We start from the raw sequence: 19,404 nt of genomic DNA on the forward strand, positions 1-19,404 counted from the left end.
ACGTTATTATTAATTTCTTCGAGCTTCGAGCAGCGACATTTACACTACACCATATTTGTAAGGGGGCGATAGCTCAGTTAGTGAAGCAATCGCCTCACATGAACGCAAAGGGATTGGGATGAATTCGGGTTGAATTCGAGATTTGTTTTATTTTTCTGATCTCCCACCCTGTCCACCCAGCAGTCATTGGGTAGCTGGATATGTTAAATCTGTCGGAAAGTACCTTGTGATAGACTAGTGCCTTGTGATAGACTAGCATCCTATCTAATGAGTAGCAAGCAACTGCTTTTGTACGTTTCACGTTATAGAAACCGGGTAAAACTTCGGCTCCACTGGCCTAATGCCTTTGAACGACGGCTTTGATCATATTATTTAATTGATTTCGAGATCAAAACGATCCCGAAGTTGTTTTTTAAAAGCAATCTCGGCTTTATAACATTTTGACACTAGAGTTTTAATAAGACTGTGAATTGAGACTTTGACAATTAATAAGACTGTGAATTGAGACTTTGACAATTAATAAGACTGTGAATTGAGACTTTGACAATTATTAAGACTGTGAATTGAGACTTTGACAATTAATAAGACTGTGAATTGAGACTTTGACAATTAATAAGACTGTGAATTGAGACTTTGACAATTATTAAGACTGTGAATTGAGACTTTGACAATTAATAAGACTGTGAATTGAGACTTTGACAATTAATAAGACTGTGAATTGAGACTTTGACAATTAATAAGACTGTGAATTGGACTTTGACAATTATTAAGACTGTGAATTGAGACTTGACAATTAATAAGACTGTGAATTGGACTTTGACAATTAATAAGACTGTGAATTGAGACTTTGACATTTTAAGACTGGTGATTGAGACTTTGACAATTATTAAGACTGTGAATTGAGACTTTGACAATAATAAGACTGTGAATTGAGACTTTGACAATTAATAAGACTGTAATTGAGACTTTGACAATTAATAAGGACTGTGAATTGAGACTTTGACAATTAATTAAGACTGTGAATTGAGACTTTGACAATTAATAAGACTGTGAATTGAGACTTTGAAATTAATAAGACTGTGAATTGAGACTTTGACAATTAATAAGACTGTGAATTGAGACTTTGACAATTTAAATAAGACTGTGAATTGAGACTTTGACAATTAATAAGACTGTGAATTGAGACTTTGACAATTAATAAGACTGTGAATTGAGACTTTGACAATTATTAAGACTGTGAATTGAGACTTTGACAATTATTAAGACTGTGAATTGAGACTTTGACAATTAATAAGACTGTGAATTGAGACTTTGACAATTAATAAGACTGTGAATTGAGACTTTGACAATTAATAAGACTGTGAATTGAGACTTTGACAATTAATAAGACTGTGAATTGAGACTTTGACAATTAATAAGACGTGAATTGAGACTTTGACAATTAAAAGACTGTGATTGAGACTTGACAATTATAAGACTGTGAATTGAGACTTTGACAATTAATAAGACTGTGAATTGAGACTTTGACAATTAATAAGACTGTGAATTGAGACTTTGACAATTAATAAGACTGTGAATTGAGACTTGACAATAATAAGACTTGAATTGAGACTTTGACAATTAATAAGACTGTGAATTGAGACTTTGACAATTAATAAGACTGTGAATTGAGACTTTGACAATTAATAAGACTGTGAATTGAGACTTTGACAATTATCGGGTTTGAGGGTATTTGGCATGTTGGGAAGGAAGGGGTGGGGGGGTGTATGTCAAAATATTTGATATTTACAAGTAAAAGTTTTCTTGCCAAAATTTTAAAAAGCGTTTTGTCAATGAACAACAAAACAATTCGTTGTCTGGACACGGTTGAATGGGCAACGTTGTGATAGATTCCATCAATATAAAACACCACGTAAACCTGTGTCCGGGTTTGGGATCATAATTTTGGTTTAGTGTGTTTCATTTTGTATGTGTGTGATTTAGTGTGTATGTGTGTGTTTGTATGCATGTGTGTGTGTGTATGCATATATGTGTGTGAGTTTGATTTATATTTATATATGGCAATCATTCACTTCTTATACTTCTTTGCTCCGAAAAAAAATAAAAACACGTTTTCAAATTTATGACCAGAAATGGACCCAAAACTAGTCCCAAACTCTCCAAACCTTGGATATCATGAATTATCATTGAAGTCCCTGATCTCAGAGTTTTTGACGTGGTGTTGGTCATTTTACTCGATCGATCTTTGAAGAACGAGTTTCCCGGCCACCGTTTTTAAAAATGTGTTGTTTTCTTTATAGTTACGGCATTGTATGTGCGGCTATGTGATCTAGTGGTATGACACTCGCTTTCGGATCGGAAGCTCTTGGGTTCGAGCCTCTCGCTCGGCGCATAGTTGAGTCCTTGGAAAGGCTCTTTACTCACATTCTCTCCCCGTGCTCAGGTGTAAAATGAGTACCTGTCCGTTAACGGCGTTATCTCTGTCCAAAAAATTGTAATATCGCCTAACAGGCGGCATGTTCCGTTCTCCATGTTAAATGTTGCTGTTGACCAGGTACCCCTTGTAAAGCGCTTTGAGCACATTTAGTGGATATTGCGCTATATAAAGTTCAGTTTTTTTATGTTTGCCTAGCTTGCAATACATGCTTGCCGGGGATTGATGGAGATTACTGGCTATGGTCTTCTATGGTATGCAGGACAAGAAATGATAAAGTGATAAATGAACGAATTCGAGGGTTGACTGAAGTGATGAATGTATCAATAAAGATAGAAGATAGATTGAAATAGTTCGGACATGTTCAGAGACGAGAGAGGACGTATACGTAGGAAGGAAAGTGTTGGATATACAAATAGCGGGAAAGAGACAAAAGGGACGCCCAAAGACTAGGTGGTTGGATAGGGTAAAAGACGATATGAAATAATTGGCCTTGGAGGAAGATGATGCTATGAATAGAGATGTATGGAGATGTGGCAGTCATTATGGCAACCCTGCAAAATGCGGGATAAGCTAGAAGAGGAAGACAGGTATGGTCTTCTACACATTGTCCCTCTTGCTTTGGCTTTTGTCTTTGTCCTGGACTGGAGTAACTTGCTTTGCCTGGACCTTGATTGAACACCTCTTTGTGAGGGCTATATTGCGATGCGAGTGATCTTTTTTTTAAAATAATTTTCGGAGAAATATTTTGTCTTCTGTAGGATTTATTTCAAGACTGTATATATTAGAAGTAGGAACTGTCTAAGTTTATTTCCTTTCATTTAAATCGATAATCACAATGGGAACAAAAAACAGGAGAATGGCGTCATAAGTTATATATTACATCAAATCCCCCCCCCCCCCCCCTCGTTTGAATAGGAATTGGTCATTGTTTCTAGCGTGTTTTGCCACAAATTTTACATCACTAATTAATGCCCAGTAACAAAACACAAATAGAGGAAAATACGTCATTCATGATCTCATTTAAAAGGCATTCAAAAAAAAACAACCCAGTGAACATTCATGAGATGTCTAGACACTAGAAATTATAATAAATGCGAGTTTAGGCGTACACTGATGAAACGCCTTTTTTTTCGTTTTGGTCAGATATATTTCAACGCCAATATTGATAATTTTAGACGACCCTCAGTTTTTCAACCTTAAAAAAAATAAACAAAGGACTCCAAAGAAGTCTCAGGTTTAGAACTTTTTACAAGTTGAAGGTCATGTTAATTCATTGGTATTCGCAGTAAATAATGATCTGTCCAAAATTTAAAAGAACGATGTGTCAGAGTAGAGAAATCTAACAATAATGTGATAAGGAAATTTAGATTTATAATTGCTCTCAACTGACACCTTGCATAAAAGCAACTCAACCATAACGAGATTTAAATCTATAGTTAGAAACTTTAAGATTTGGAACAACTGCAACTTGAAATATTCAAAATGAATTGAGGAACTCATGCATGCAACCATTTCTCAATGAAGATCTGAGGTAGATAGTAATCCATAGCCTATGAATGGTTGGGTGCGGAGTGTACATACTGGCAGGTCTGATAACCCAAATTATTATGGGCTCATTGTTGTAATGGAAATGCTGTAAAACCAACGCAAAATATTGTCCATTACAACAATGTTAAAGAAAGCCCATAATTGCGTTCGGTTATCAGACCTTGCAAATTGGTCCACCTAGGTTTGGTGGAATGCAATCGGAAGAAAGAGCAGCCCCATTTGTGACTGACTAGAGGTGAATCCAATATAGATAACTCTGTTGAGGAGAAGGTGTTTTGTTATTTCCTAACTCTGCCCGATTCTCATCATTTTAATTCTAAAGGTCATAGTCCATTCCATCGTATGACTTTAAAATGGCCTATAAGTCTACCATGATTTGAAAAAATAAAAAGAGTCTTTAAAAATTGGCCAGAAAACTCGTCCTTTAGATATCGGGTCGAATAAAATGACCCTTTTCTTGTTTTGTTTTTTGTTGTTTTTTTTTGTTTTTTTTTTTGGGGGGGGGGTATTAGATGAGGGTCAATTAATGTCTTTACATTTAAAGGGAAGTCTTAGGTTTGAGAGGCTTTTTTACAAGAAGAAGGTCATTTTAATCGATTGATATTTAAAGGACGAGTTTTCTGACCAAATTTTTTTAACGTGTATTTTCACATTATGCCCGAAATGTTGCAAGGTTCTCTGATATAAATTTATAACTTCCAGTCGCGATTTTTAATTAAGCTTCATTTCAACATTAATATCAAACCGCCTACTATTTTAGTTGTCCAGTTTAATTACCATAATATTATTGTTAAAGATAAACAGACATCTTCCTTGTCCCTCCTCCTGGTCCGACTATAATTTTTTAATAGTTTTTAACGATTTCCTTTGCCATACGTATGGATTTATTGCCCATTGAATGCGTGAACGGTTGTAGAGATAAAAAAAAGGTTCATAATTTTGTAATCACAATACGTGAGGTTGTTATAACAAGCTTGTCTTATTTTAAGGACATTTGTAGATCGTTTGGGGTAATTGAAATTTACATAATGTTAATGAATGCATTCATATTCCTTTTATGTCTCTTTGAAATGCGATGCATTGCTTTTGAACGCTCGCATGTCAGGGGCTTCTCTGTGCAAATATCCGACATTAAAACCAATGTTTAAGATTTATTGAACTTGTGAAGCAGACTCGAATTGTGTTTTTTTTTTTTCAAATATTGAATGGTAGTGTATTTGTCTCCCATATCTACAATCTTAGCTTGTATACATGCGTTTTTTTAAAAATGTTTAAGGTATGTTTTTTTCTGTCATGTTTTAGCTCGTGTTCATGATTTTATTTTCAATATGTCAAGTTTTTTTACTGTCATGTCTACAACCAATCATTTTTCATTGGAAATTTGAACATAAATTTTGCTTTTTTACGATACATTTTGTGGATAATTACATTTTATTGCGAAGCTGTTGGTTTATTTATCCATTTAAATTGATTATAATGATGGATAGTTAATCATCCCATTTATAAACCTCAAAGCGCTCCTTTATCACAAATCTATGCATAATCATTCAGTTCAAATCATTTAAATCTACAATGTAATTGACACTTCTTCTTCTTCTTCTTCTTCTTCTTCTTCTTCTTCTTCTTCTTCTTCTTCTTCTTCTTCTTCTTCTTCTTCTTCTTCTTCTTCTTCTTCTCTTCTTCTTCTTCTTCTTCTTCTTCTTCTTCTCTTCTTCTTCTTCTTCTTCTTCTTTCTTCTTCTTCTTCTTCTTCTTCTTCTTCTTCTTTCTTCTTCTTCTTCTTCTTCTTCTTCTTCTTCTTCTTCTTCTTCTCTTCTTCTTCTTTCTTCTTCTTCTTCTTCTCTTTTCTTCTTCTTCTCTTCTTCTTCTCCTTCTTCTTTCTTCTTCTTCTTTTCTTCTTCTTCTTTCTTCTCCTTCTTCTTCTTCTTCTTCTTTCTTCTTCTTCTTCTTCTTCTTCTTTCTTCTTTCTTCTTCTTTCTTCTCTTCTTCTTCTTCTTCTTCTTCTTCTTCTTCTTCTCTCTTTCTTCTTCTTCTTCTTCTTCTTCTTCTTCTCTTCTTCTTTCTTTCTTCTTCTTCTTCTTCTTCTTCTTCTTCTTCTTCTTCTTCTCTTCTTCTTCTTCTTCTTCTTCTTCTTCTTCTTCTTCTTCTTCTTCTTCTTCTCTTCTTCTTTCTTCTTCTTCTTCTTCTTCTTCTTCTTCTTCTTCTTCTTCTTCTTCTTCTCTTCTCTCTTCTTCTTCTTTCTTCTTCTTCTTCTTCTTTCTTCCTTCTCTTCTTCTTTCTTCTTCTTCTCTTCTTCTTCTTCTTTCTTCTTCTTCTTCTCTTCTCTTCTTCTCTTCTTCTTCCTTCTTCTTCTTCTTCTCTTCTCTCTTTCTTCTTCTTCTTCTTCTTCTTCTTCTTCTTCTTCTTCTTCTTTCTTCTTCTTCTTCTTCTTCTTCTTCTTCTTCTTCTTCTTCTTCTCTTCTTCTTCTTCTTCTTCTTCTTCTTCTTCTTCTTCTCTTCTTCTTCTTCTTCTTCTTCTTCTTCTTCTTCTTTCTTCTTCTCTCTTTCTTCTTCTTCTTCTTCTTCTTCTTCTTCTTCTTCTTCTTCTTCTTCTTCTTCTCTCTTCTTTCTTCTTCTTCTTCTCTTCTTCTCTTCTTCTTCTTCTTCTTCTTCTTCTTCTTCTTTCTTCTTCTTCTCTTCTTCTCTTCTTCTTCTTCTTCTCTTCTTTCTTCTTCTCTTCTTCTCTTCTTCTTCTTCTTCTCTTCTTCTTCTTCTTCTTCTCTTCTTCTTCTTCTTCTTCTTCTTCTTCTCTTCTTCTTCTTCTTCTTCTTCTTCTTCTTCTTCTTCTTCTTCTCTCTTCTTCTTCTTCTTCTTCTTCTTCCTTCTTTCTTCTTTCTTCTTCTTCTTCTTCTTCTCTTCTTCTTCTTCTTCTTCTTCTTCTTCTTCTTCTTCTTCTTCTTCTCTTCTTCTCTTCTCTTCTTCTTCTTTCTTTTCTTTCTTCTTTCTTCTTCTTCTTCTCTTCTTCTTCTTCTTCTTCTTCTTCTTCTTCTTCTTCTTCTTCTTCTTCTTCTTCTTCTTCTTCTTCTTTCTTCTTCTTCTTCTTCTCTTCTTCTTTCTTCTTCTTCTCTTCTTCTTCTTCTTCTTCTTCTTCTTCTTCTTCTTCTTCTTCTTTCTTCTCTCTTCTTCTTTCCTTCTTTCTTCTTCTTCTTCTTCTCTTCTTCTTCTTCTTCTTCTTTTCTTCTTCTTCTTCTTCTTCTTTTTCTTCTTCTTCTTCTTCTTCTTCTTCTTCTTCTTCTTCTTCTTCTTCTTCTTCTTTTTCCTTCGTATTGCACTTTGTATTTCGATAAAAGAATTTCATTATGCGTGTTCTCTGCCAGGAATGGCCCCCATTGTAGTATTTCTATAAAAATGTCTCTTCGGTATTTTATCACCCATGTATATCAATCGCTTCGTTATTATGTTATGTGCAATATATTAACATATTACAAAAGCGTTCATTTGAGCAATTTAAGTAACTTTTCATGAGAGTATTTTCAGTTGTAAATAAAGTAATAAAAAGTATATAGAGATAAGTGAATTGAAACTATAACTGAATAAGTTTTCGTCTTTTCAAATTGTAAAGTTCTAGACAAAACGCCAAATATGTCAAGAAAGGTGCCAAAATTAAATTCCTAATTTCTTCTCTCATGGCCTTGGAAAAACATCGCGATTGGATTGTTACTCGTTTCTTTTTTTACTCGCAAAATTGACAAGATATAGGTTTTGTTCTATGTTCATGATATTTGCGATAAGAAAGATATGACAAACTTTTCGATGCCAAACAAGTCTAAATGCTCAAAATTTAACTTAATGATTGCCAAAACTGGCAACCTCAGTTGACATTATGATCTTGAGTACGTCCGAAAAAAAAAAAGAAAAAAAATCTCTCTCTCTCTCTCTCTCTCTCTCTCTCTCCTCTCTCTCTCCTCTCTCTCTCTCTCTTTCTCTCTATCTATCTATCTCTCTATCTCCCTCTCTCCCTCTCTGTCTCTCTCTCTTTCTCTCTCTCTCTGTCTCTCTCTATCTATCTCTATCCCCCCTCTCTCCCTCTGTCTCCTCTCCCTCTCTCTCTCCCTCTGTCTCTCTCTCCCTCTCTCTCTCCCTCTCCCCTTTCTCTCTCGTCTCCTCTCTCTATCTCTATCCCCCTCCTCCCTCTCTGTCTCTCTTCCCCTCTCCTCCCCTCTCTCTCCTCTCTCCTCTCTCTCTCCCTCTCCTCTCTCTCTCCTCTCTCTCTCCCTCTCTCCTCTCTCCTCTCCTCTCCCTCTTCTCCTCTCCTCTCTCCTCTCTCTCTCCCCTCTCTCTCCTCTCTCTCTCCCTCTCCTCTCTCCTCCTCCTTCTCTTACTCCTCCTCTTTTCTCTTTCTATCTCCTCTCTCCCTCTCTCTCTCCACGTCTATCTCTCTATCCACTCACCTCGTCTCCTCTTCTCTTCCGTCCCTCTCCATCTCCTCCTCTCCTCTCTCTCTCTCTCTCTCTCTCCTCTCCCTCTCCTCCTCTCTCTCTCCTCTCCTCTCTCTCTCTCTCTCTCCTTCTCCCTCTCTCTCCCTCTCTCTCCCTCTCTCCTCTCTCCTCTCTCTCCTCTCTCTCTTTCTCTCTCTCTCCCTCTCCCTCTCCCTCTCCTCTCCCTCTCTCTCTCTCTCTCTCTCTCTCTCTCTCTTCTCTCTCATTGATAGTGAATCTATTTCTAGGGTAAAATGGATTGGCACCTGTCTTGCGACATATTCATCTTGTAAATTTAACATATTTATAATGGAAACTGACACAAAATGTTGTAATCTATTCTAATAAAAGAAAAATTTCATTCTCTAGCCTTTGTCCTTTGCTTAGCAAATATATTTCCAGGTTATACAATATATATATATATAATATAATATAATAATATATATATATATATATATTAAACTGTTTTAAGGACTTAAGCATGTTGATAACTGCCTTTGATAATTATTGGATTCTCTAATCATTTTCAAAATCTTAAACCAATTTATCGTTTTCCTTTAAATCTCGTGTTTCTTCTTGAAAATATATTAATGTTATATTTTCTCTCATCCATTCCTCAGGCAACTCGCAAAGAGCTCAAGATCTCCCAGGATATTGAAGACAAAAAGAAACGCTTCATCAAGAAAATCAAGTTCCCCACGATCCCTGGACGAGACATCACGTATGTCTACCATGCCCCTCACATGGGTCGATCACACGAACAGCAACAGGACGACATTGTCGCTTGTATCTATCTTGGTTACATGCCTAGAACCGACCGATATATCCACGTTCACGTCTACCGCTTTGACGGCCCGACCACTGCCAGCACCTTCTACCAGGAAATGGCACGTGTTGTTGAAGCCAACGCTGATAGAATCAAAAGAATTGAAATTGATCTTGCTAACAAGGGAGAGATTGACGACCCAAGACTTACTTCATCTGACGGGATGAGCGAACCACACACTACCGGCTCTGGTACATCCAGCGCCTACAGTGACGAAGACCGTGTCGCTAATTTCAGTCAAGACGACATCGACGCAGATCTCCAAAGTCTTGTTGATGTTCAGGAATTCGATAACGTGACGGACGAGTTGAAGTATCGACTGCAGATAAAAAAGGATCCTATTCTTTTACCTCCTAAAGACTATGACACTATAAGCAGAGCCCATGGAAATGTTGAGCAAGCCAACAGACGTCGTTGTCTGAACATGAGCATCGTTGGGGATCGAGCTACCACTACGCCAGAGTCCGAAGTAAAAGGCCGTATTGCTTCTACGGAGAGCGGTGTTGATCTAAACTCGCCTATGTCGGAATCGGGACCCCTTACTAACAGAGACTTACTTCAACATCAACAAGGCATTGCAAATAGAGATGTGCTGAATCTTTCTCTGAATAGCGACGGTTTTAGATCCAGCCCCTCTTCGACTCCTAGCACACCGCCCATGGGACTTGTTCACCCAATCAAAAACGCTTTGAGCCCTCCTGCAAGTCCACAAATCGGTAAATTTATAGGACCCCAGGCTCACTTGGTCAGGCAGAATTCTTACAACTCTGGTTTCAGCGATGGTTCTAGAAAAAGCCAGCATTCAGACGATGCTTTTGATACAAGCAATATTCAAATTTACAATCCAGAGAGCAGCGATGGCGTCCATCCAACTCATATCATTGAACCCAATGACATCTATGCCAAACCGATGAAAAAGCAACACAACTTAAGTTCATCTATGAAGATGAACGGAAATAATCTGAACGCTCCCATGAACAATATGCACATAAACAATACCCAACATCCTCATCTCAACAACAATAACAACAGTTTGCATCAAAACATGAACAAACCGATGGTTTCTGTGTCCCCGAGAATTGACTATCCCCCAGCAGATTACCTTGAAGACGATACCAATGACGTCAAACTTCGTGCATCCCAACAACAACAGCGCTTCCGTCAGCCTAACCTAACACGAAGTATGCCACCGGAACTTATTCGTAGTGAGATGGCTTTGGGTTCCGTAAGTCCCCACACGCAAAGAAATATCAGAGAAATGGGGAACCTTGGAAGGTCTCAATCACCAAGTTTTCTCGCTAACTCTGTAGGGCGCCCCAATTCTGGTTATGGGAGTAGCACTCACGTCCTTAATTCTTCTTGGAGACCAACGTCGGGCTATCAATGAGATAAAAGAAAATGGAGTTACAAATTAGCCTTGTTAATAAAACAACTGCAGCGGAGGCGTTTAAGCTCATATTATGTTCATCATGGGTGACTACGACTGCGATATTTGGATGATATTAAGTTTTGGATAAAATTGTAAAATCAAAAATAATTTTTAAAGGATTTTTAAGTGTAATGAGTAAAAATCTTACGTTTTAAAAAGTTCCTAATTAAACGAATTAAATTTCACGGAGAGCTAATATTTGTTCAAAACGAATTGTAATGGATAATATTGAGAGAAAAAAATATTTGTGTTCGTGTCCTTTGCTGCGGTGAACTTCCATAACTTTGAAAACGGGTTTGACATAAATAAAGATTACAGTACAGCAGTATGAAATATAATGCATACCTGATTTCAACCATCTCTGTTCAACCTTGTGGTTGTCTGACTTACTTATTCCCATATCTTCTCTTGGAGAATGGGCCCTATGGTTTCTGAAGAGCCCATATATTTTCCCTCAAAGTAAATGAATTTGATTAGCTGCTGATAAATTTATCACAGAAAAGATTCACAAGCACAGATGGAAGCCAATGAACCGTCAATAGGAATTTAAAATTACTGTCAAGTGATTCTCCTGACGCAGGAAATGGGCACTCAAGATAAACAATACTGAGTATACTCTGACCAGACCTGTCTTGTATAATATTCCAACTCCTAAAATGTTAAAAGAGATGTTTTCAAACGTCAAGTTCTGCCTTCGAGGGAGATTTGTGGATGTATTTTGTATAGGTCTCTATGAAGAGAAAAACGTACAGTTTATGTATATTGTTAATTATAATAAATGCGACTTTTGCCCAAGAATGGCAGTCACTGATTTAATGAACGCATTAATTTTGCCAAAAGTTTCTTCAGATTTGTGTCACAAATGACTTTTACCCTATTACGAGCCTATGTGGCACAGCGGTAACGTTATTGCTTCGCACCCAAAAGGGTCCGAGTCAGATTGCCCTAGCTCCGCTGAGCATCCTTGGGCAAATCCCGTCGCCCTTATTCATTTTGCGGCGCTGCACTGCAGCTGACATCTGGATTAATCCATTATTTCCCGGAAAAGGACCCCTAACGAAAAGATATTCTTCCTGGGGATGACTAATGGGATGTTTATTTAATCTTTATTCTAACGTTGCCACGCAGCGCATTGCCATTTACATTTGAATTGTTTTGATACCAAAATGAAAGTGAATAAAATCTGGATAACTCCACATAACTCCTAGTACAGATCATACATCTTCCAACCATTTCCATGGATTTGTTGATGACATTGTTGTGCTTTGATATCGGCTTCCAGTTGACAGATTGAAACGGATTTCTTACGTGGCTTGGCAAACGTTCAAATCCAGCAGCTATTCCTCACAGTCTGTTTACGTTATATATATATATATATATATATATATATATATATATATATATATATATATATATATATATGGGTTTTATTATAACTCGCCAGACGTGAAAATTTAAATACAACTGGTCAAAAAACTATAGACTTATTCTGTTGATCAATATATTCTAGAATCTGCTGGGACGTTAAGTAGCATGTCCTCGAGTTGAGCTTGTGGGTGTAGAATATGTCTGTTCCATTCCACAAGTCACTTTCTACCACACCAAAACATTGATCTGATGTTTGTCTAGCCACGGATGACATATACAAAATGTAAATAATTAAAAGCATGTTTACAATAATATTAGATTCATGCGTTAACAAATGTTCATGATGTTGATTGTTTATATTATTTTTGTATACAACAAATAAATTGTAAGGCATTATTCAGCAATATCATATTGAAATATATTTAACATAACTGTGTAATTTGTATGAAATTGTATCACATTGAAATCATATTGTGGAGGATATGAGGATTTCTCATGACGTCAATACAACAATGCTCTAATTTGACAAAATAATTTTCAAATAGATCTGAGCCATAGAACCATTATAAATGCCATACACTCACAAATCACTTTTTAAAATTTTGACAGAAAACTTTTACTTAAAATATCGATAGATTAGAATTCATACGTTTGGTGGATATTGCTCTATATCAAAATGCTCAAATTTTCAACAATTTTTTGAGTAATTCAAAATCTCGTTCCTAATATTCCATTGCATCAGCAGTCGATAATATATCTTTATTGTAATATTTAACTCAAAATTCTTCAACTATTTCTTGTCCAGCGCTACCGAACAGTTTCGATGGAGATTGGCGCTCTATAGTTTTTATTTATTTATCATTTAAAAGATTTCTGCCACAATGACAGAGAAAAGACGAGTGATTTGTTAGTGGATGGAATACTCGGTTATTCTATTCTGCTGTACTCTGGAGGAATTTTTATTAAATTTAGGACAGAAAACTCGTCCTTCAAATATCGATCCATTAAAATGACGCTTATCTTGTCACAAATCTCAAATCTGGTACTTCATTGAAGTCATTTGAATCGATCAATATTTGAAGGATGAATTTTCTAGCCAAAATATTAAAGACGGATTTGATTTTATTTTCAGACGACAGCACCATTGACTCATGATATAACTTATGATATCCAGTTTTCAAATACCATTTAAAGCCCTTGAATTGCTTCTAAACTCCAAACGAGTTTTTACTTTTTTTCACTAAACGAAAATAACAATAGGTGTTACGTACAAATATAAAATTGCCATCTTTGATATCAGTGTTGACATTCACTGGCTAGATGACATAATACCTACGCACAGTCTTTATGGGTTGAATTCATAGCTGACGATGGGTCAAAACTGTTTGCTTGATTAACTAATGAAACGTAATGTTCTGGATTAATCCATTATTTCCCGGAGAAGGACCCTTCACGAAAATAAATTCTTCTTGGGGATGACTAATGGGATGTTTATTTAATATTTATTCTAACGTTGCCACGCAGCGCATTGCCATTTACATTTGAATTGTTTTGATACCAAAATGAAAGTGAATAAAAGCTGGATAACTCCACAATAATTTATTTTAAGGATTTTTAAGTGTAATGAGTAAAAATCTTACTTTTTCAATAATCTTTTGATTCGTATTGAACTTATCTGTTCATTAAGCCATTAAGATATTAAGTCAAGATATCATTTATTATAAAATGGCCTGGTTCTTGTACAAGAAATGAGAATAGAAGCTCGGAATAAAGTGTAATTTACGATTTGATTATCTATAATTAATTGTATATGGTGTAATTAATTTGAACAATCAAAATCACAAAATTACTGTTTTTAGTACGTCGAAATGAAGACGCTGTGAATGAACACAATTTGTATATTATCTACACAGAGTGGCATAAAACAATTAGAAAAGAACGTAATACATTTTATTCAATACTTTAAAAATAATTATTATTTAAACTTTTGTGATAACAACCTTTTCGGGGGCCACTATACTTATCTTGAAAATTGGATCTTTAATATATACTGTAATTATTCTACGTCATCTTTCAACAAATTAGTGAAATTTATTATTTCAACGCTTTTTCAGTTATCTTGATATATGAGTTTGTAAAAGGGCATGTAATAATGAATTATGTTCTAGAATGCAACAGGTGCGTTTCAGAGGTGCGCGCATTTATCAAAGTTAAATTTTACAATTTTTAAAACATGCAAAATCTTTCTTTTTGGATAATTGCACATATTTTTCATATGGCGGAATAAGAAAGAGCGCACGAGCAAAGCGCTCAAACCTTGAATTTAAACAACTTGATTTTGAGCATTCAAAATGTTGTTTTAACATCATACATAAATAATTTTAAACATTGTTGTAAATATGAATTCTATTCTTTCATAAAATTGCAATAACTTTTTGTACTGCGGAATGTCTACTTAAATTTCTGTCTACACGAGACTATATTCGATTGTGATAAATATAAAATGATTCGAGATGAATGGATCTGGAAGACAGAAATTAATGTATGTATGTATGTATATATATATATATATATATATATATATATATATATATGTGTGTGTGTGTGTGTGTGTGTGTGTGTGTGTGTGTGTGTGTTTGGGTGTGATATGATATGATATGATTTAAATTATCACGGCTAGAAATAATTGGTACAAATATGAAGATTTTTGTATTACACTGAGCTAGTTATTATAGAGAGAGAGAGAGAGAATAACAGAAAAAAGCTGCCTTATGATATCCAAAAAAAATACTTACTTTTGTATTTTTTTAAAAGCATATTCTTACACTGTATCATAGAACACTTCTTATTTATTTAGCTCTGACATCTTCTCTCCATTTTCCACAAAAATTATAGAGATTGACAAGGGTAATCTACTTTCGCTGACAAAAACTCTTTTTTTTTTATTTTAACAAGAACAATTTACTACAATATATATATATATATATATATATATTATAATATATATCCTTTTTCCTTTCTAAGTACGAGTATCTTTCTGTTCTCGTCCTCAGAACAGGTGAATTTTCTCTTCCTAAGGCCCTAGCCCGAATAAGTTGCCGTTAGGGAAGTAGGTACCGTAGATAAAAGCATGTATGCATTCGATGTTAAACTGCAATGAATATTTTACAAAGTGCATTATTTGTAAAAATATCAAAACATTAATAAAGATTTGATTATCTAAAGCAAACGTTATCATAATCTTTGATGAATATTTAAATGCAAGTTTATGTTGTTGTTTGTAAATACAAGTTTCTTATTCATGATATGTTATACATTATACTATTTAATATAAATTATATGAGATGTCGATTTTATATGTTTTGTTTTGTTTGTTTTTTTATTTGTTTTTTTTTGTATGTTTGTTTTTTGTTTTTTGTTTGTTTGTTTGTTTTTTTTTTGTTTTTTTTTTGTATTTGTTTTTTGTATTTGTTCTTTTTTTGTTGGGTTTTTTAAAAATTGTTTCATGTTTATCTCGGGTGTAAATGGCTACCTAGTTACAGGCAGTGCGGGAAATTGTAAAAATAAATACAAGGTCTTCTTTTACTACACGGAATGGTAATGTAGTTCCCTATAACAGGCAAAAGAATAACCGTTGTAAAGCTCTTTGGCTCGATGAATCCATGGAAATGCGCCAGGTCATTGTTCATATGTTTTATTGAGAAAATAACAAAACAGATAGATTACAATGAACAATTATTTGTATTCTGTAAATACATTTCATTTCTGTTACATTTACTGGATGGGGTTCCTGCCCTCCCATAGTGGGCAGGGAGGTACTTACTGTCTTCCATCTCCCCATATGTTTTCCAACTTGCTTTCTGTCTTAGTCTTGGAATGAGATTACTTGGTTTTGTCCTGGCCCTGGCCGGATGCCCTTGTTGAGAGGGACACAGTCAAATGTATAGATAGTTTTGGGAGATGATATTTTTTCCCTTGTAAATCGTCTTATATTTTGTTTACGTATTATATCTGAATTGTAAATATTTGAGTGTATTCCTCTTCTAGGGGACCTGTGCTTGTGTCTGGATGAGACTTTTAGTTGATCTCAAACAAAGTACTTTGATAGTGTGCTCTTGGAATCTACATTTGTTTCCTATTTGAACCAATTCCTATTTGTCCCACCTTTTCTTGGGTATTTTAATTATAATTCTAGAACTTTTTGCTTTCCCATTTTCTTCCTTTTTACTGGCGCTGATATAAACTAAATGCGTTGCAAGCGCCGTAAAACCCTTAAACTCAAACGATAACAAACAAACAAACTTAAAGTTGCATGGGTAAATACCAGATTGAAACTAGGTCACATATTAGTTCTGGATGGGGTCTTTTGTCATCCCATTGCGGACAGGGAGGCCACTTGCTATGCCTTCTATCCCCCCAAAACTGTTTTACAACTTGCTTTCTATCTTTGTCTTGGAATGAAAGTGAGAGAACCTGTTTGTTTTTTCTTAGCCCTGACCGAAATCCTTGGCTGGGATAAAAACAGTCAAAAATATACTCATAGTTTTTGGAAATACATTTTTACTTGTAAATCATCCTCATGTTGTGTACTGTTATATATTTTTTTGTTTTGAATAATATAATGGTTTGTAATCATTTGTGTTGTTCCTCTTTGTGGAATTCTGTGCCTATGTCTAGATTATCTTTTAGGTGATTTCAAACTATGCACACTGATGGTGAGCTCTTGGAATCTGCATAGTTTCTCTACTTGAATCATTCCCCATTGTCTTACTTTTTCTCGTATGCATTTCATGGAAAACGAGAATGATTTTTTACCAGTTCATTCTCTTCCTTTTTGCTGGCGCTGAAATGACTTAAATGTGTTGTAAGCGTCGTATTAACCTTAAAAATGAATTCATGATCGCATAGAAGCTCTTGTCGATGAGGACTTCACATGAATTGCCAACACGTTCTTTCATTGTTTCTCTATGCATTTTAAAGGAATTCGGTATCTATACGTAAAATCAAATGTGTGTAATTTATTTCTGATCTTAAAGATCATCCCACTTCTTGCAAAAATCTTCCTCGCTGATATTATAATAATATATTATTTTCCCAAACATTATGTATTTAATTTTGGGTGCATACTACATGATACATATTATTTAAAAAATACATCCTTATATTATTTTTATTATTATACTTATTATATTATATAAATAAATTTGTTCTCTTTTTCCAATACCCTGTCTTTGACTTATTGGTTTGAATTGAGGCTTGCTGGATATAGAGTTACTCGGTGGGGATCCTGACATCCCATAGTGGGCAGGGGGTACTTATTGTCTTCTATCCCCTTATATCTGTTTTCCAACATGCTTTCTGTCTTTGTCTTGGAATGAGATTACTTGGTTTTGTCCTGGCCCTGGCCGGAGTCCTGGCTGGGAGGGAAACAGTCAAATGCATAGTTATTGTTTTTGGAGATGATGATGTTTTTTTTCCTTGTAAATCATCTCTCTGTTATGTATTATTATATTTGTTATTTTCAGTGTATAATGTAAGCATTTGAGTGTGTTCCTCTTTGTTGGATTTTGTGCTTGTGTCCGGATGAGACTTATAGGTGATCTCAAACTAAATACATTGGTGGTATGCTCTTGGAATCTTCATCTGATCCCTATTTGTTCCCAGTTCCCTTTTGTCTTACTTTCTCTTGGCTGCTTTAATTGTAATTCTAGAACTTTTTACCATCCCATTTTCTTCATTTTACTGGCGCTGATATGAGGAGGTCAAAACATAAATAATATAAGATACGCAGACGATACGGTACTCGTTGCAACATCAGAAATCCAACTTCAAAAGATTGTTGACAAAGTGGTAGTAGATAGTGAAGCCAAGGGAATGGAAGTGAATATCACCAAAACGGAATGCATGGTAATACAGAAAAACCCCGAAAACAACAACACCTGCAATATAACGATTCACGGCGAGCAACTTTCCAACGTAGAAAGTTTTAAATACCTGGGTTCAATAGTGACAACAGATGGAAGATGTAACCGAGACATACGAGCAAGAATAGCTCAAGCCAAACAGGCCTTTATGGACCTCGGGACCATTTTGAAAAACAAACAGATGTCGTTCGGGATTAGATTCCGAGTCTTGAAGTGCTACGTGTGGCCAATCTTGTTATACGGATTCGAAAGCTGGACTACAAATGCAGAAACACAAAAAAACATTGAAGCTTTTGAAATGTGGTGTTTGAGAAGGATGCAGAGAATATCGTATACTGCACACGAAACGAACGAAGAAGTGCTAAAACAAACATACCAACAAAGGAAACTAATGCCCTTAATAGCGGTTCGACAACTATCCTTTTTCGGACACATAGTAAGGAAAGATAAGAATGAATACCTGGCAATTTGTGGAAAAATACCTGGTAAACGCGCCCGGGGGAGACAAAGAAAAACACTCATAGACCAACTGAAGGGCTTCACCAACCTAACAATCCAAGAGCTGTTTAAAAAAGCAAGAGACAGGGAGGAATGGAGAGAGATAATTCATGCAGTATCCGAAGCCTGGACCAGGCATGGAACCTAGAAGAAGAAGATATGACCTAAATGTGTTGCAAGCGCCGTAGAACCCTTAAAAACAAAAAAACAACGATATAGAGTTATTATCAGTTGTACTGAGTGGCGGCGTGACGATTTTTGAGATAGCAGACTCACCTGTCAAGCACCGTGCTTCATTTTTGGCAATTCATATATTCTTGTAATTATGTAGTATCTGGAGAGAAATGTGGGACAGGGAAACACCAAGAGGAGCAAACATAAAAGATCCAATTAAAGAGTCCCTTCATTCCGTAACGCCAGGAAATACTGGGTTTCCCCAAATCGCCTCTTAACTGGACATGGCAGAACTGCATCAAATATGTGCAGATGGAAACTTGGAAACAGTGATACCTGTCGGAAATGTCAGGCAGCCCCAGAGACCAGCGATTACATCGTCCTCCACTGTCCAGTTACTAAACTTAAAGGTGGCTATGGGACCATCCTAAGGGCGGAGGAAGACTTTCGAAGCTGGGTTGCCGAAATGAATTTGGAGGTGTAGCCATACGCTACTACTACTACTACTACTACTACTACTACTACTACTACTACTACTAGTAGTAGTAGTAGTAGTAGTAGTAGTAGTAGTAGTAGTAGTAGTAGTAGTAGTATCTGGTTAAAACTTCTTATGAAACTCGATGTCTGGGCGGGGTCCTTTGACCTCCCACGGTGGGCAGGAGGTCACTTGCTGTGCCTTCTATCCCTTATATGTTTTCCTAGTTGCTTTCTGTCTTTATCTTGGAATAGGATTGCTTAGTTTTG

General features: G+C 35.6%; 1 protein-coding gene across 4 annotated transcripts in view; it reads left to right on the plus strand.

The window, feature by feature from the left end:
* LOC144969087 (uncharacterized) overlaps nt 1-17,285 on the plus strand; it is a 73,273-nt gene extending 55,988 nt beyond the window's left edge. For all 4 annotated transcript variants that reach the window (XM_078908127.1, XM_078908125.1, XM_078908129.1 and 1 more), the window contains exon 3: nt 9,062-17,285. In XM_078908127.1, coding sequence (XP_078764253.1) covers nt 9,062-10,654 — 1,593 coding nt within the window. In that variant the 3' untranslated portion in view covers nt 10,655-17,285. The remainder of the gene's footprint in view (nt 1-9,061) is intronic.
* The last annotated feature ends 2,119 nt before the right edge of the window (nt 17,286-19,404 follow it).

This window comes from Berghia stephanieae, chromosome 3, assembly GCF_034508935.2.
Source record: "Berghia stephanieae isolate SIO BIC M18660-M18661 chromosome 3, UCSD_Bste_1.3, whole genome shotgun sequence".
Lineage (NCBI taxonomy): Eukaryota > Metazoa > Mollusca > Gastropoda > Nudibranchia > Aeolidiidae > Berghia > Berghia stephanieae.